Raw genomic sequence first — 18,960 nt, forward strand, 5'->3', positions numbered from 1 at the left:
ATAATTAAAGCTTGAACTTTTTGAATCAGGCAAGAAATGATAAATACATTGCATCCATGTTAATGTTTATGAATGTGAGTGCATGTTGTGCATGCAACCTAATGCCTCTTAGTTCGTCATGATGACGGGGGGTTGATGCCAAGTAACAAAAAGTGTTGATGCCGATGACAACCAACGGCATCATCCAAGTGATCTTAGAAGCAAAGGTGCCTGAAGCAAGTGCTACGCAAGCAACCATGAATTTTCAGCCTTGAAGAACTTCAAAAACGCATTTGGCAGCGGTTGACGCAGTTTTTAACCAACACCTGCTCAACCTATATTTACCCCCGCCAACAAAGCGAAGCTTTTGCACGTAGCAAACCCAAGTGCGTGAGCCTTGGCAAAGCTTCAAGCGGTGCAGTTTGGTAACTCCGCCCATTTGGGTAGAGTTTAGAACTGTATGCATCGTTAACCCAAGCCAGCATGTGCAAATGCATGCTCACACCTCCATGTGGGCATTAACCCCAGCCAATGCAAAATGCGACTTAGTCCAAAAGAAGCAACTAATGCGGCTGGCATAGCTTGTTTGGACACGGCCACGTAAATAAGAGGTGTTGTGAATATCCATGGATATATATTCACTCCATGTCCCTCCACGTCTCGCAAAAATGGAAGGAAATTGATGTAGTTATAGACATCGAGTTGAGCACAAAGATTCTGGAATGGGAAGCAAAAGACAAGGGGTCAAAAGTTAAGTTATGAGGTGTACAAGGTCCTGATCTTCCACGTGCTGAGGACACCTTATTTGGTAGGAAACATGGCGCTCTCTCTCTCTCCGCTCTCGTGCGCGCAGACTAGCGGCGCAGTTGCTCGTTTAGCCGCATCTTGTGAGTTGTTTTGAAAACACACACACACACACACACACACACACGCACCTCTTCTGTACGAAAGGGAAGACTCGTCAGAGGGCCTGCAAAAGCCAAAAATACTTGTATCAAGCAATGAGAGCAGATTACTACAGTGTATTTCCTGCAACTGTCGGTGCACCACATGACATGCTGAATGCCTTGAAAGGCTGGTGGGAGAACACCTCCAGTACATGGCAAGAGGCTGTCTTTTACACACTGTGCGCTGCATACTCGCTTGTCGGCGCTGTAGCAGTTGTAAGTGTGCTTGACTTTATGACCTTTTCTTTTCCTGTATATCTTGATGATTAAGCAAATCATGAGCAGGGCAAGTAATCATGGAAAAAGTTTGACTTTTTTTCTCTGAATATGATTAACTTATTCCAATGGTGATTTCCCCGGTAAGGATTTATGTTTGAATTCATTTAATGACATTAATGATTTTGCTAGATGAAATTCAGTTTGGAGTAGCTAGTGTCAGTGCTCGATTGTGGCCCTGATAATGTATTGTGTCAAAACAACTATTGATTTGTGGGTAATGTAACAAATTAAATTCAAGAAAAAGTAATTTACAGATTAACACTATGTTGAGGTTCTTCTTTCACGAGGCTGAGCCTACCTCCCTTGGAAGGAATTTTCATTTATCATCAAAACATAAAAGCCATACATTTTGTATAGCTCTTTTATGTAGCATATTGGGTTGAAGGCTTAGGGCTTCACAATTTGACAGGTCAACATCTCAGAAACCTTCACGTGAGATCAATCTGGTCTCAAGAACTAGGGCTACGAGAGGCGTTAGTAGTTGTGGACAGAAGGAGTATTTGTGGACAGAAGGAAAGGTAGCTAGATGAAGGGGATGAAGAGCTATGAGCATAATCATGCCTTAACCACTACGGTGGGAAATCTCTCCTTGACTTACGGAAAGTATTCTCTTATGCTAATTTGTCTTGTACTCTTCATGCCATGCAAGCACTTTCAAATAATATATGCGTTTGCTAAAACCAAATCCCAACATTCCCCAAAACAATGCATGTCACCACTTCCAGCCATGTATAGTAGTCGCTAGACCATACCCAGAACCCATACCATACTATCAAAGACATCACACCTAGCTTTGCACTTATTATATTGCATAGCTATCTCCGGATATAGAAGGGCAACTTTACGGCCACTTTCAATTTTTCTTATAACTTTACTCTCTCTCATGCCATAGACATTGGAAGAAAAATTCAATACGCAAATTGAGATGAACCACGTTCACAATGACCAAGACTCAACATTTGTACATTGGGGAAATTCTTCTTGTTTGTCATGTATGTGCGTGTGGCTCCATGTCCCTTAGTAGTCAAATGCATCAAAAGTTTGGATGATGTAAACCATCTATCAAAAAGCACACGAAGACCTTTCTACTTCAAATCATTTAGAAGCATCGAGACGACACGAGAATGTCAAGGGTGCAATGGAAAAGGGTGAATTTGGTGATGACCTCGACTGCAACCGCGAGAAAACCTCCTCTCGCGACCGGGCAGCCAATGGATCTCGGATCTATTGCCATAGATCTCCTCGTACACAAGCCATAGTTACACGGAACGGGAACGGGGAACGGGAACGGGGGGGCTCCGGGACGTTTCCGGAATGGGGGGCCCTCGGGGTGGCGGAACGGGAACAGAGGCTGGAACGGTAGCCTTGAGGGAAAGGGAGAGGGAAAGGGAGAGGGAGCCTTGAGGGAGAGGGTGAGGTAGAGAGCTTGAGAGAGAGAGAGAGAGGGTTTAAAGCCCTTCTTTAAATAGGAGAGGATGGAAATAACACCCCCCCAAAAGTTCAAAAAATCTGCCCCAAACTGTCATTTTTTAAAACTTTGGTGTTCCGGATTTGCCGTTCCGCGTTCCGGCTGCCGTTCCGGGCCCCGTTCCGCTTGCCGTTCCAGTTATGCCTGGGAAGGGAACGGCGTTTCGGTCCCGTTCCCGTTTCGAGGAGGCGCCATGCTTGGGAACGCGTTCCGGGAACGGGAGGGCCCCGTTCCGCCCGTTCCTTGTTACTATGACACAAGCTCCTAGTGCGAACTGCCCACCGTAGGACACGGAAACCATCTGCAAGCAATCACGTGTCGTATAGGGTGTCTACACAGAAGGGAGAGGGAGTGCTAGAGAGGAAGAGAGATCGCAGGCCAAAAACACGGAGAGAGAGAGAGAGAGAGAGAGAGAGAGAGAGAGAGAGAGAGAGAGAGAGAGAGAGAGAGAGAGAGAGAGAGAGAGGGGCGGGGAAGAGGAGGGGAAGAGAAGAGAAGAGAAGAGAATTTTAACGTAGTAAGAAACTATCCCAAGAGACCTTAAAGATCTACCCGACAAGGAGAGTTGAACTCAAGACCTCTTATTAGAGAGAGAGAGAGAGAGAGAGAGAGAGAGAGAGAGAGAGAGAGAGAGAGAGAGAGAGAGAGAGGTGCAGTCGAAGTGAATGTTGAACTTTGCTCAAGATGAGTGCTCCGAACTCTGCTCAAGGGTTCCTTTTACTTACGGAAGGGAGAGCCTTCTGTTCCTTTAGTGAGAGATGTGCAAGTGATCACAAACAAAGTGGATAAACACTGTGTTTGAAGGTGCTGAGACTGAGAGATAGAGAGAGAACAATACGACACCAGAAAAGTTGTCAAACCCTCCTTCGAAGGCCCCACTCTCTATGGCGAGAGCGATCTACTATTGATTGCACAAATCTGATACAAGGTGATGATGCTGTGAGTTCTAAATGATGCTATGTCGATGTCGACGGAGAGGATGCTAAGGCTGAAAGCTGAATGCTGTGAATCGGTAACTGTTGCACCAAGTCGGGGGCTGATTTGCTAACTTGATGGCTGAGAAAAACGCTGCTTCTTAGGGTTGAGAAAAACGCTGGACAACAGGCTGCAAAAATGTTGGTACAGCAGGTCTTAAGACACGCTGATTCTGCAAGAGAAAAACGCTGGGTTGCTATGCTGAAAAATGGCAGCAGATCAGGCTTGAAAACGTTGGCAGATCTGAGGTCTAAATCTGAGATTGAATGCTTGTCGTAGTGGCTGAAACTGTTCGCTATAAACCCGGCTACGGCAAACTCTCAATGTGAGGATCTGCTGCGATTCGGGCGGTTGGTAGAGGCTAATGGCTGATGCCTGAAAACGCTAGCAAATCTGCTGGAATGCAAAAACACTAGGGCTGGATTTGAGTTCTTGCTTGAGAAGGGAAGCTAGAGGGCATGCTGCAAGAGGATTGCCTGTGCTCTCTTTGCTTCTTCTCCTCTACTGAGTGACTGCCAGTTTTCCTTTATATTAACTTAGCAAATTTGCCCTACCCAGTTTCCCAACAAAGTCACTTATTAATAATAAGTGAAAAATGGCTAAAATAGGAAAAATAGGTCTATGCACTCTAAAAGTGCTCCTGATGAGTTTTGATAATAATCTGATGATCATGCTGTGTGCAACTAGAGGATATGCATCCACTCTAAGTGCCTGGACATGCACGGTCTGCGAACAGACTCACAAAAGTGCCAGAACACTTCCTAAGCTAGGCTAACTGAACCCTTGTCATGTAGTAGCTTGTCCACATGCACATAGGGTTAGATGTGCACGTGACATCCCCTCCTTTTTAAAGTGAGGTACTGGTACCGATCTGCATGGCTTCCTTGTAGGCTGCCAACATTTCGAATAATCTTTGAAATTTGAAAAACTCTTCATCAACCCACATTGCTTCGTGGGTTCCTCGATCCTTGAACTTCAAAAAGTTCTGTCTCACTTACTTCTTTGAACCATGGCGAAACCGATGCAACAACACTTGCTCCGAGTCCATGACTTGAGCTTCATCGATGATCTCCGGTTCTTCTTCTCGGAAAATGTCCTTTGGAGGTGTTCCCGGAAACACTTCAAACCAAGAAACATGGAAAACGTTGTGCATTGACCATGAGTTAAGCAATTGCAATTTCATCGAAACCTCATCTATCTTTTTAATGACAGGAAATGGACCATACAATATGAAAGACAACTTTGGACACTTCTTTCCAACTTGCTTAAGACGTTGCTTCATGATTCTTAAATACACCCAATTCCCTTCCTTGATCGAAACATCCTGACGATGCTTGTTAGCTTGGCGTAAGCAAGACTCCCGAGCCTTGCTTAGCCAAAGCTTCACACTCTCAGAAATCTCATCCAACGACTAACTTTCAGCATTGGCATCAGGCATTTGACTAACCGAGAGAGTCAAAAGTGACTGGAACGGACGGCCAAAAGCTGCCTCATACGGAGTTCGACCAATGGCAGAGGAAAAAGAGTCATTCAAAATAGCCTGAACCAATGGGAGATAGAGCACCCAATGAGACTGCTGATCATGCACATATGACTTTAAAACATCAAAAGCCAACTGATTATAAATCTCTGTCTGACCATCTGAAAAGCCGATGAAAAATTCAACTTAGTGTCAAAATTTTCAAAGAGTGTACGCCAAAAATTGGACGTGAACTTAACATCCCTATCTGAAACAATCGATTTTGGCAAACCACAGAGGGGGTACCAATGCTTAATGAACAATTGTGCCACATCTTGTGCGGTGACTGTGGCCGTACAAGGAATTAACATGCAAAACTTGTTGAAACGATCAACAATTGTCAAACATTGAGTGTTCCTTGAATTCAAACTAGGTGGAAGGTTAGTCACAAAATCCATGGAAATATCTTGAAAAGGTCCATCGGGAATAGACAGCGGAAGCAAGAGACCTTGCTGTTTACCCCGAGGAGCTTTTACCTTTTGACAAATAGTGCACTGTGTGACATAACGGAACACATCCTTTCGCATTTTAGGCCAATAAAAGAATCTTTTCTATTTTTTCTAGAGTGTTGTTCATTCCCTTGTGCCCACCTTTGAGAGTCATGTGCATCATGCAATATGGTTGTCCTGAGAGAGGGCAACACACATAGACGTTGACGAAAATACAACAAACCATCACGAATGAGATAGTTGCTTGGCCCTTGGGAAGCAAGAGCCTACAACCATTGCTTACCAAACTCGGAATCCGCATAATGGTTCTTCATGCTGTCGAAAGACACACCTTGAAGAGAGACTGTGGATTTTGACTCAAGAGCCAAAATCTGTCCTTTGCGACTTAACGCATCTACAAAACAGGGTTAGCTTTTCCAGGCACTACTCAATCAAACCTCCAAATTGCTCAAAAAATTGTGACCACCGTGCTTGGCGATCACTCCAATGTGCACTAGGCATAGACTGGAATCACTTGAGGGCTTGGTGATCTGTGCGAACTGTGAACTCTCTACCATACAAAAAATGCTTCCAATGCTTAAGAGAGTGAATGACAGACAAAAGTTCTTTATCATAAACTGAATAATTCTTTTTTGCACTATTGAGCTTTCGACTAAGAAAAGTAACTCGACGACCATGCCGCTGAAGCACAACGCCGATGGCGACATTGCTCGCATCCGTCCATACCGGTCATCCCAAGAGGCAAGGATAAGACATGGCGCTTCTGTCATCGCAACCTTGAGAGCTGCGAAAGCCTCAATGTCTGCTTCGGGTAAATTCACGCGTTGTCGGCGAGTCTTTACCTCTTTTAAAACATCCGTCATGGGTGCGGCAATGCGTGCAAAATTCTCTATGTGCGAATTATATGCTTGACATAAACTAAGAAAAGAACGCACATTATATGCAGTTTTGGGCAAATCCCAATTACGTACCTGTTCCACCTTTGCGGGGTCTAGCTTGACGCTTCTGCAGAAATGATATAACCCAGATAAGAAACTTCAGTGAGAAAAACTCAGATTTCTTAGCTGCAATGTTCAACTGTCTCTCATCCAAACGGGTGAATACCCTTTCTACATCCTTTTCATGTTGTTCCCATGATGCAGTAAAAATGAGAATATCATTAAGAAAGATGAACACACATACACCAACCATATTACCAAAACGGCCTACCATGAGACGATTGAATGCACCTGTTAATCCAAAAGGCATGACTACTTATTCCCATTGCCCTCGCTCTGTGCAAAAAGCGGTCTTGAAGATGTCGCCTTTGAATACCCTTACTTGATGGTATCCACTTTTGAGATCAACCTTACTGAAAACCTTTGCTCCATTGAGCCTATCGAGGATATACTCAATGCGAAGCATCGGAAACTTGTTCTTGGCGGTCATCTTGTTCAATGCCCTATAATCAACACACAAACGAGACGAACCATCCTTCTTGCAGACAAACAAAATAGGAGCAACAAAAGGACTTACACTAGGATGTATGAATCCTCTGGCCATTAACTCAGTGAGTTGCCGCTCTTAACTCTTCTTCTTGAGTCTTGTTCAATCGTTAGGGAGCCTTACTGACAGGCTGTGCCCCCTCCGCAAGCTCGATGCGATGGTCCTCCGGCCGCTCGGGTGGGAGACGGGGTGGAAGATCATCTTGCAAAAAGAGATGCTTAAACTTGGTAAACAAAGTTGAATACCTGTCTGGAGCTTGAATGCTTTGGGTAATCGGAGTGGCATAGATGAATGCCGCTTGTGCTCCTTGTCGTAATTCACGCTTTGCTTGTGCATGAGAAATGAGAGGCAAAGGATGCAGACCCTCCTTAGCACGAATGATCATGGGAGTCACTTTTGGCATTTAATATGAGAGTATTGTCCTCCCAATCAATGAGAGGGTTGTGCTCATGAAACCATTGAATGCCCAAAAGCATATCACATCCTGAAAGAGGAGACACGACAAATTTCCTACGGAAGGTAGCTTGTTGAACTGTAAATAACACATCATAGCACTCTTGCGTCATGAGAGAGTCCATACCGGGAGCGAAGCTAGACACCTTGAGAGATGTCTGACTAACGTCTAGGCGGGCTCTCTCGACAAGAGAGGCACTCATCACATCATGCATACTACTTGGACCAAACAATATGACAAAACTCTGACCCTTTACATGACCATAACACTTCATGAGAGACTCATCAATGTGTGTGTCAGAAACATGTGAAGACTCAGATTGATTCATTAAAGTGCTTGTGGTAGCTGTGGGTTCTTTGGGGTCTTTAGGTGGGGCTGTCTTAGGACAAGCCGCTTTAATGTGACCCTTGACGTGACATTGATAACAACGACCTTCCTTAGCATAAATGAGTTGTTCTTTTGCCGTTATGTATCCTCCTATAATTCCTTTTGCGGCTTTTTCATCCGGGGTTAGCTTAGGTTTAGCAGGTGTTTTAGCTTTACCCTTAGATTCATTTTGTGAGTTCTTTTCCGAAGGATTAGAGGAAGATTAGCTAGAAGAGTTACCATTCTTACCATTCTGAGGGGTTTGAGAGGTACTTTGAGAAGTCTTGTTTTCCTTAGGCTTTCCCTTATTGTGCTTCATCTCTTGTGCGGGGGCAATCGCTACCGCCTTGTTGAGATCGATTGAATCGAGTACCTCGACATCATACTCCGGGTGCCCAAAAGCCTGTACACGCATCCCAAGGCTCTCACGAGGCTCCCCCGATGTTCCCTTGCAGTTTAGGTGCGAAACCCTAAACCTGCAGAAAAACACAGCAGGCTGTAATTCGCTGTTTCGGATCGTTTTTAGCGGAGCGAACACGCCTACGCGTGTCCCAAGGGCTCCCGCATGCAATGGGACAGTTCCCCTGTGAATTGGATGAGTTTTCACGCGAGAAAACTCTCCGAACTCGCAATCTTTCGCGATGGAACTGTGTGTGCCTGTGGGGGATTAGCAATTAGCTAATCCGGTTCCTGTTCAGAAGGCTCTTGCCTTGGCAAACGCGCATAAACCCCCACATAGCTCTGAATGTGCAGACGAAGCTTCCCCAAAATGGGAGTAACGGGCTCTGAATGACCTGGGCATGCCAAACCTGCTTCCCCTGTCATACCCATCTCCTCTGCATGAATGCCCAACTTTGATGCCAATTCTGGTGATATGAAATTTACACGGGCTCCTGGATCAAAGAAAACCAGCACTGTCTGGTCTCTAACTTTGCCCCAAGCTCTGCACAGCTCTGTGGCATCTGTGTTTGGCTGGTCTCCAACCAAATCTGGAACAAGTCCTGCACTTGGCTTTGGCTTCTTCCCTTTATGGTCTGACTTGTCATCCTTATCCTGTGACTTCTTCTGTGGGCATTCATTTGCAAAATGTCCTTCGTGTTCACAAATGTAGCATTTCTTGGCCTCCCTAAGAGCTTTCCTTTCTTCAAAGGTTTTGCCAGAAAAATGCCTTTTTTGTCCTTGTCCTCATCCCGAAGAAGACTTAGACTGCTTCTTGGACGTATCACCTTCTTCAGTGGAGGGCTTCTTTGTGGGAGGCTCAGAAGGCTTTGCTGCAACATTGCCCTTGGCTGAAAACTGTTTGCCCTGGGACCCTTTCTTGTGGCTATTAAATCCATCGGAATTTCCTTTCGACAGATTGCTGGCCACTCTTGCATTCTCTATCAACTGAAACATATTCATGACAGTAGTCTTTGTGCAGTAGTCCCTGATTTTCTTGGGCAATCCGCAACAGTACTTCTCAATCTGTTCTGACAATGGCACAAACCTGTAAGAGGTGACTGGCAACAGCGCGGCCCAAAACTTTTTATTGTACTCTTCCAAGTTCGCACACTGTTTAGCATTCAACTCGTGCCATTCTGTCATCACATCCACTTCAAAAGTGTTCGTCAACCATGCAGGCACAAAAAGCTGTTTGAATTGGACCCACGTTGTTGGGGCTTGACCCTGGTTCAACAATGCGGTCCACCATTGAAGCGCATTCCCTTTCAAGAGAGTGGCAGCCTTGCGTATCTTTGAAGATTCCGTGAAGTTTCCTCCAGCATAAGCTGCATCGAACTGCTGTATGAAGGTCAAAGCCTTCAATTGATCCTCAGTTCCTCTGAAAGTTTCAAACTTCACTCCCTGCCCACCTTCCTTGTAATCCTTACGCTGACTCAAAGGAGCCACATTATCATAAACAGGTGCCTGTAACAGTGGTGCTCCATGATTGTTCATTCCAGCACTCGCATCAACTGTTTTACCTGTCATATCTGCATTTTGTACGTATGGCTGCGAAAAACCAGCCATACCAAATTGTGTTCCAGGCACTCGAAACTGGCCGTAGGCACCCTGAAAACCTGGTTGGACACCCATGTTCGCATACATAGGGTTACCCATGCCTGTTTGCATTGTCCCGAACACATTCCCTGGCATATAACCTGTGGAAGGTCCAGCCATAGCTTGAAACACTGAACCACCTCCAAAATAACCAGGATAAGTATTAGGTAATGGAAGTGTCTGACGCATAGCGTGTTCATTACTCCCTTGACCATTCACAAACGGTTCCTATCCAGCTAAAGCAAGTTGCTTTGGATCATTGGACACCGCTAGTTGCTCAACCACATGGGCTTTCCCTCGAGCATCATGAGTCCTCTGCGCATTGGAAATCTCCTTTTCTTGCAACGGCTCAGTCGTGCCCTGTGTAGGAGGCTGAAAACCCTGTGTCGGAGCCTGTAAGAAATACTGCATCCTTGGGTTGTTAGCCAACTGCTGAAACATGTCCATGCAGCAACGCAGTTGAGTTCTAAACAACCTGTCCTCTTCTTGAAGAGTTGAAGGAACTTTCTCCGTGCCATGTGAGGAAGATCCCTCTTCAGGTACTTGATCTCTCTTCTCTGCCATAACGACAAGCTTTGTGTTGCTTTCACCCACAACAATCCACGCTGCACTCTTTGAAGAAAAAGTGACTATCCCGTCGATGGAACCATATAACCGGCCTGTACAACGAAGAGGGCGGTACTATTTCAATTACCTGTTAACTTTATACAGAGCACTGAGAAGGGAAGAGAACACTGTTGCGTCCAGCAACTAGAATGTCACTGCGCACACGAGACCGACACCCTGTGTGCAGCGACTAGAATGTCACTGCGCACACGAGACCGACACCCTGTAGGCCCCAAAGACTGGCGTCCCTTTCGGTATTTCTTTATTCAAATTAAGGTAGACGATCTGACCACTTCGCACAGGCTTTCACAAAGCTGTCCAAACTTGGCGAGGGCTGAAAACGCAAGTTTTCGACCTGATTTTGGCAGCATAACGACGCAAAAACCCCTGTAGGTCAGAAGCACCTGTCTAGAACGGATTCCCTCGCTATTTGGAAGCTTTCTGGTGAGCTGTCACAGAAATTCAGCGGGCTGTAATTCCCTGTTTTTCACTGCCGGGTGCCCAAAAGCTTGTACACGCATCCCAAGGCTCTCACGAGGCTCCCCCGGTGTTCCCTTGCACTTTAGGTGCGAAACCCTAAACCTGCAGAAAAACACAGGAGGCTGTAATTCGCTGTTTCGGATCGTTTTTAGCGGAGCGAACACGCCTACGCGTGTCCCAAGGGCTCCCGCACGCAATGGGACAGTTCCCCTGTGAGTTGGACGAGTTTTCACGCGAGAAAACTCTCCGAACTCGCAATCTTTCGCGATGGAACTGTGCGTACCTGTGGGGGACTAGCAATTAGCTAATCCGGTTCCTGTTCAGAAGGCTCTTGCCCTGGAAAACGCGCATAAACCCCCAGAACTGTACATGTTCAACTGAGTAGCCCAACTAGTGGGGCATTACCATATGTGCCAAAGGGGAGAGAGAGATGCACGAGAGCAAATCATCGCGCTACATGAGACAGAGGAGAAGGCAAGCTTTCCATTAAAGATGTAGACCTGCACCCACCCACTACTCACACACACACACTGTAGGTCACTTATGATCAAAAATCAGCCTCCTCCCTCAAATTGGACGCCCCCTCTTCAGCTGGAAGTAGCAAACTCCCCAGAAGCCGCCATGTGTCCAGTTTGCCCCTTTTGAGTTAATTTTCTAGTTCTCACTGACTTATAAAGTTATAAGTGACTTTCCGAGTGGCCGAGACTTCATTTGGCGCACACAGGCTTCCATACTCATCAGAATTCAGTGCTAATTGGCCCGACGAGTCCCAGACTGACCGACCCAGACTCCCGCTGTGAGAAACCTATTCGGTCGTAGCCGTTTCACACTGGCCATGCAATGTCCACTTGCACCTTTTCAAGGGTTCCGGGGAAAACAAGTAAAAATAAAAATAAATAAAAATATCTAGTACTTATTTACGGAAGGCAACAGGAAAAATACACCTCCTGGTGACACTTGATATACTCGTTCAATCCATAAAGGAATGCCTCCTTGTGCTGAGCATCCGATTGCGTAATTGAGTGTGGAGCTGCAAAACATGATTAGAGAAAGACATAACGGGCATACCATTTTGCTTGAGACCGCGCCAATCGTCCTTCAACCGTGCGAGGTACTAGGGTGGCATAAACCATGTCTTGACCTTGTCTTGGAAGTCGGCACAATTGAAAGAAAGGGGCATGCCTTCCTCGGCTTCCTCTAGGTGCACGGTCAAGTGTGCCTCTTGCCATGCGTGGTACCAATTAATGGCATCACCAGCAAGGTACATAGCTGCCTTCAAAACCTTGCTATTTCCTGTCTTCTTAGTTGTCGCAAAGTAAGCATTAAATTGATGCAACTAAGAATGAATAATAGTAGCATCCATCTTACCGTCATACTTACTAAACGTCAGCTTCTCTGTGACGAGGTTCTTGGAGTCCGAATCTCTGCTTGTGCTACTTGATGAACTACCAACTTCTTTGACCGGTTCAGACTTCGAGGTGAGTACCTGTAGGACCAACTCTTGCATGTGTTGGTCTCTTTGCGCCTCGCGCTCTAACTCCAAGGCCGCTCGTCTTTCTTCGGCCATCAAGCGCGCCTGCTCACGCTCACGCTCCAAGGCTACTTTTCTCTCTTCGGCCGCCAAGCGCGCTTCCTCACGCTCTCGCTTCAAGGCTAACCGTCTTTCTTCAGCCGCTAAGCGCGCTTGCTCGCGCTCGTGATCAAGGGTGGCGCGTTGCGCCTCTTTTTGTAGCATCATGTCCATCATCGACTTGACCAAAGTCTCCATCGGATTTGGTGCAAACCGTGGCGTAGATGGGGGAAGGGGAGGGTCGGAAAAACCTCTTGGCGGGGAAAATTCTTCTTCACCACCTTCATGCTCATCACCTTCATGCAAAGTATCCATTCCGCTTCGGGTGATGACCATACACTGAGATCTTGGGTTTGTAAGTTTACGAGGAACTTGGGGTCTTGAGTTTCTTGGGTTCTTGGGTTCTCGAGTCCTTGAGTTCTTGAGGTTCTTGAGGTTCTTTCTTTAGCTTGCAATCTGTGTTAGAGAAGGATCTTCTCTTTACCCGAGCTCTTCTCTTTCCTGCGGGCATACCCCTTGGCGGCCTTGCGCTCACACCAAGGTTGCTTTTTCCCACCTCACGTCGATTGGCCGGCCGCTAAGTGCACGGTCCGCTCTCAATGAGTGAAAAGAGAAACAAGGGGACACTGGACAAGCCCTTCTTTCTTGGGATTCCTGTCACTCTTCAAAAACACGATTAGGAATCGACACGCCCAAGTGGACTTGGGTTACGTGTGACCGCAACAAGCAAAAAAAATAAATGTGGTTCTTTCCTTGAGTGATACAGAACATTGCCAAAGCTCTGATACCAATGTAAGGTGCAACGGAAGTGAATGTTGAACTTTGGTCAAGATGAGTTCTCCGAACTGTGCTCAAGGGTTCCTTTTACTTACGGAAGGGAGAGCCTTCCGTTCCTTTAGTGAGAGATGTGCAAGTGATCACAAGCTTGTCCACATGCACATAGGGTTAGATGTGCCACAGAGAGAGAGAGAGAGAGAGAGAGAGAGAGAGAGAGAGAGAGAGAGAGAGAGAGAGAGAGAGAGAGAGATGGCTGTATAGTGAATGCCTAGTGACTTGGTCTCTGTAAATACCATGGAGTCCCAAGACCCTGCTCCAAAGGTTACTTGCCGGTCTCTGCATGAAAGAAGTGAGAAATTCTGTCGGGAAATCGACAGCAATTCGGGTGTTCGAGAACCTGAATAAGAAAACCGACCAGTTTTCGATACGTTGTAGCATTTGCTACATGTGAGGGGTCATACTGAAACTGGCCCGTAGACTCACTTGAGGGCAGTAGACTTTAGCATGCACCCGATCTTTACACCGATAAACCCTAAAAGAGTGCTTGCAAGCAGACGACGACACCCTGTAGGTCCCAAAGACTGGCGTCCCTTTCGCTTTTTCTGTATTTTTATTGCAAATAGACGATCCGAACGCTTTCACCTAATTCTATCCAAACCTGTCCATGGCTGTAATTGCAGGTTTTTGACCCAACTTCACCAGCATAACGGCGCAAAACTCGTGTAGGTCAAAAATACACGTCAAGGACACTTTCCCTTGCTTTTTGAAGCTTTCCGGTGAGCTGCAGGTCAATTTCAACGTGCTGTAATTCTCTGTTTTGTCACTGTCGGGTGCCCAAAACCTTGTACATGCATCCCAAGGCTCCCCTTGTGATTTTTTGCAGTTTAGGTGCGAAACCCTAAACCTGCAAAAAAATCATAGCAGGCTGTAATTTTCTGTTTTGGATTGTTTTGAGCTGAGCGAACACGCCTGCAGTGTCTCAAGTGCTCCCGCACGCAACGGGATAGTTTCTCTTTGAATCAGACGAGTTTTCACACGAGAAAAATCTCCATTTTCTCAATCCTTCGCGATGGAATTGTGTACCTATGGGGATTAACATAACCCGCTGGAGGCCAGCGAGGTGGTTTCGCGAGGAGAGAAGGGGGGGGGGGGGGGGGGGCGGGTTGCGAAGCGTGAGCAGCAGAGAGATCTCCATCAGCGTCTCGCGAAGGCCTACAATAGAGAAAAATAGAAATTTCACAACAAAAACCTTTAAATATATAAACTATTACTCTATATAGTTGAATGAAGGGACCTACATTTATCAAATTTTAATCAAGTGACCTATTGACCATGTATACGTGCTTCAAATACAATATCTTTGACAAACTCCAAAGTTGCTCTTTGCCAAGACTACAAGCACTCAGAAGCAATGAAGGGCTTTGCACTCTCTATAGCAGAGACTCTCTGGTTGCAGTCCAATATGTTGTAGACTCACATTAAAGCCAAAACAAAGAAAAAGTAACCCTCGCGTAGACTAAGTGCCCACAGGTGGCTTGTTGTTGCCCTTTAAAATAAAATAAAATGTGTACGTATGGATCCTATCTGTATGGTTCGGATCCATACCGTATAGACGTACCCTACGGATGGGCTTTGTACTTACGTATACTACCTCTTTTCTGCTGAAAAACGTAGGACTTGGCCAGCTTGTGATCCGCTTTTCGACTCTCTCTCTTCCCCCTCCCCCCCGGTCTTGTGATAGTAACGTAGAGCTTGTCCCTAAGACTTGTATGCTCTAGGGAGTAAGAGAAGCAGGTTTTGTAACAAGATTATCTGGCAAGGGGAGAGAAAAGGGGATCCCAAGCTCCTGTAAATAAAAAACAACAAATTAGCTAACAAAGGGTTTAAAGCAATCTAAGCATAATTGCCAGTTTTGACTGATTTACTTTTATAAATGTCTCATAAGAAATGTTGCCGCGGATTTTATTGACAAGGGAATTGTTTACTTTTATAAATGTTTCATAACAGATGTAGCCGCTATACGTGTATTTTTGACCTTATGAAGGCATATATATGCATATGCTTAAGAAGTACTGTTTGAAGCTATTGAAAGTTGTCCAAGGAAGAGTGTCTTTTGCAAGGAAATTATCTTGTTAAAATGACCTCAAGCTTGTCCTTCAAGGGGAAAGTTTGTGTATTGCAACCCTTGACTATTTTAAAGGTTCTCAGAAGAGGTTAACCTTTTGTATAACTCATTTTTAATTGATCACATAGTACACTGGGAATGCTGAAGTGTGAACCTAATCTGGATTATAATAGTTATCTTAATGTCCCACCTTTAAGTATTAGAGCATGACTGCAATTGCTTCTGTTTTTTACTCTTTAAGTTTGCTGGCTTATGCTTATTAGATTCAACTTATACGGATAGAATTTCGGGTACCAGAATATGGCTGGACCACTCAGAAAGTTTTTCATCTTATGAACTTCATAGTGAATGCCGGTATGATATTTAACCTTTCATATTTCAAAATTCTGGCTGGTATTTCCATGCTCCTTGCCGTATTCAAAGGTTATAATTATGTTTATCTTTTGGTTTTCTGTGCAGCCAGGGCCCTGGTTTTTGGCTTCTACAAAAGTGTCTTCTCGTTGAATATCCAGGTAATGATCTTATTTTCAGTGAATCAGCGTTGATTTTGTCTCTCTAAATGGGGATTTATTGTACAGATTTTGAGAGTCATTCTTTTGGAGGTTCCGGGACTTCTTTTTTTTTCAACATACACATTGCTTGTGCTATTTTGGGCAGAAATTTACTACCAGGTTCAGTCGAAACACTCTACTTAATTGCAATTATCTTTTTTGTTACTTTGACCATCATGAGAAGAACTTATTGCGAATATTTGATTGATTTATTAGGCAAGAAGCATGCCAACCAATAGGCTTCGTCCTGCATTTCTCTTGATAAACGGTCTAGTTTATTTTATACAGGTAAAAATTCACTACATTGTTAATGCCTAGCTTTATTACGTCTTTTGTACTAAACCCTTGTTTGAATCTTCAGATAGTGATCTGGGTACTCGAATGGTTGAGTTACAATGCAGTAACTCGAATTGTAGCAAGGCTTTTTTTTGCTGGTAAACAGTTTATATTTTCTTTCGATTTTGAAAAAGTTATTTTTGAATTAGGGTCAATTCTTGAAAGTGAGTCTACTACAGCTGCTTCAAATATTTTTCAGTCAATGACATGTGAAATAAAATTAAAAGGAGTCTCCAGAATTAGAATTGTGGAGATGGTTGCACATCATAGCAAAAACAAAGGGTTTTTGAGAAAAGGGTCAAAGTCCTTTTTTTATTTGTGGGAAGGGGGAGGGGGAGGGGGGCACATGGGTAAAAGGCTTAGAGAAGACTATTGCAACTTTATTACGTGCTCTCCAAGTAGCCAACTTGGCGCTTGAAAGAAAAGAAGCTAAGGACCTTGGCCATTTCCCTTCGAAGGAACCCATGTAGAAAGCTGCATGGAGACTATGCCCACGTGCGTAGCTGATTGCCTGCACGCGTGGGGCTGCCACCTACTTGCCTGACAGCCCCCGCACACGCGCTTCTGACGCTCAACTGCTTCCCACAAGTGTTGTGCAGATAGTGCTCATAGCTGGTCTCCTCCCTTATGCTACTGCATGTGTACGTGGTGTTGCCAAGAGCTGTTGTGGGCACCGTGAAAGGAGAATTGAACTATGGAGGATCCCGCAATATAGCATTCATGGTTGTGTGAGCACCATGGAAATAGAGATAAAATGTACTCAATACAATGAAACGAAACTTGCTTGATTCGTTGTAATAAAAGCGGAGAGAGAATGCAAGTTTAGTATTATGGCCTTATATGTAAGCTTAAGTTGAAAGGTGGTAATACATGCAAGTAGTGATATGCACCACATGTGGTAAAGGGAAAGTAGCATGTGAGCTACAATAAATAGCATTTGGCCATATGCACAGAGGGTTAGATGTGCACATGACAAGTAGCGAGGACGGGAAGCATCGGAAGCAGAGAAAGACTCGTAAGAGCAAGAAGAACAAGAACAACAGGGAAAAACGACTCAAGAAGAGCAAATCCCGTAAAGGATCTTGGAACAGAAAGCATTCTAACAGTTCTGACGAGGATACGTCGGACAGTTCTGAAATGCACGAGTCAATGTTTGGAACGAGGCCGAGATTGCAGATTGAATCAGTTTGACTATCTTGAACAGAAGGAGAGGAAGACAAAGGACTTTAAAGAGGGTTGGCAAGCATTTAAATTTTGACACTCTTTTGGGATATAAAGGCACCCATAGAGCTCTTGCTTTCATACAACAGTTTAAAATTGTTTTGACGCTTTTTCGAACACTCTAAAGTACGACGAGCATCTTCCTATTTGAAAGGCAATGCCTAGACTTGGTGGTCGACCTTGCTTTTGCGAAAGGAAGCACCCACGTCATGTATAAATTCAAACGTGTTTCCACCTCCGCATGCGCATCGAAGAGTATGAAGAGGATGTTATCAGAGCATGGAATCATTTTTGGATGACCAAAGAAGACACCCTAGACGATTATTGCCAGATACTTTTCTACCAGCTTCGTCCTTCAAGAAAATTAGATTTAAGCAACAAGTTGAGCGGTTTTGTTGCGGTTTGCCAAGGGAGATCCGACGATAGTGTTTGCAAAAAAAGGCGGAATGGCGATACTGTTTGCAAAAGAAGATGAACTCCATTGAACGACTAATGGGTCACGCCAAGCAAGGATTTGGTATGCACAGTGGTATACTGATGTACCCAATGGACAAGCTAGTGTCTGCTCAACGGGGGCCAAACCAACCCAATGGTAACAAGAAGGGGACGCAACAAAAGAAAAAACCAACCGGTCCTAGACTGTAAGCCAAGCAGCGAGCTAAATACTATAAAGAGGGCAAATGTTATGGATGCGGGGAGCAGGGGAACGTTCTTGCCAAGCGCCCTAACAAAGCGTCAATGATCAGGTTGAGGGCAAGCCTTCTAAAGTGGCAGAGGAGCGAGCAAAGAAAGGTAAAACAAAGGTAGGACTAGTTCCGAACTTTGTGGGGATCGACCCAAAATAGATTTACGGAAGTATGGAGCTCTGTAGAGCGTGGGGCAAAGTACGAGATCAACAAGTCCTTATCTTTTTTGACGGTGAAGGAGCCAAGACCAATTTCATTTCGACTAAATTGGCGGCTCGACTTTGAATCATGCCAGAGGAAATGGGACCGCCAATGCATGCAGTTCTAGCGGCACTTGGACAGGATATTGCTATTACACTTGTCATAGGCAAACTTCGGTTGCATTGTTAGGGGTATGTAGAGCACAAGGACTTTTACCATCTTACCTTTGGAAGGGTGTGACGTCCTTTTTGGAATGCCCTGGTGACGACAAGAACGGTGTCGTGGTCGATTACAAGGCAAGAAAGGCAATGTTGAAGAACGAGAATGGTAGAGAGATTATTCTTGATGTAAAATTAAAGGGTGAGTTCGTCCCACTTGTATCTGCTTAATGAAATCCAGTCCTTTTGTTACTCAATCTACTTGAATGAGCTGAATGAAAAAAAAAAAAC

The 18,960-nt window shown here is 44.9% G+C and overlaps 1 protein-coding gene across 1 annotated transcript in view; it reads left to right on the top strand.

The window, feature by feature from the left end:
- The first annotated feature begins 738 nt into the window (after nt 1–738).
- The window catches only part of LOC147465306 (tobamovirus multiplication protein 1-like), a 78,049-nt gene continuing 59,827 nt past the window's right edge, over nt 739–18,960 (top strand). The window contains exons 1-6 of the mRNA XM_086519341.1: nt 739–1,142; nt 15,780–15,870; nt 15,976–16,028; nt 16,095–16,187; nt 16,284–16,355; nt 16,429–16,501. Coding sequence (XP_086375467.1) covers nt 981–1,142; nt 15,780–15,870; nt 15,976–16,028; nt 16,095–16,187; nt 16,284–16,355; nt 16,429–16,501 — 544 coding nt within the window. The 5' untranslated portion in view covers nt 739–980. The remainder of the gene's footprint in view (nt 1,143–15,779; nt 15,871–15,975; nt 16,029–16,094; nt 16,188–16,283; nt 16,356–16,428; nt 16,502–18,960) is intronic.

The sequence above is a fragment of the Adiantum capillus-veneris genome, chromosome 1 (genome assembly GCF_014529385.1).
Source record: "Adiantum capillus-veneris isolate H3 chromosome 1, ASM1452938v2, whole genome shotgun sequence".
Classification (NCBI taxonomy): domain Eukaryota; kingdom Viridiplantae; phylum Streptophyta; class Polypodiopsida; order Polypodiales; family Pteridaceae; genus Adiantum; species Adiantum capillus-veneris.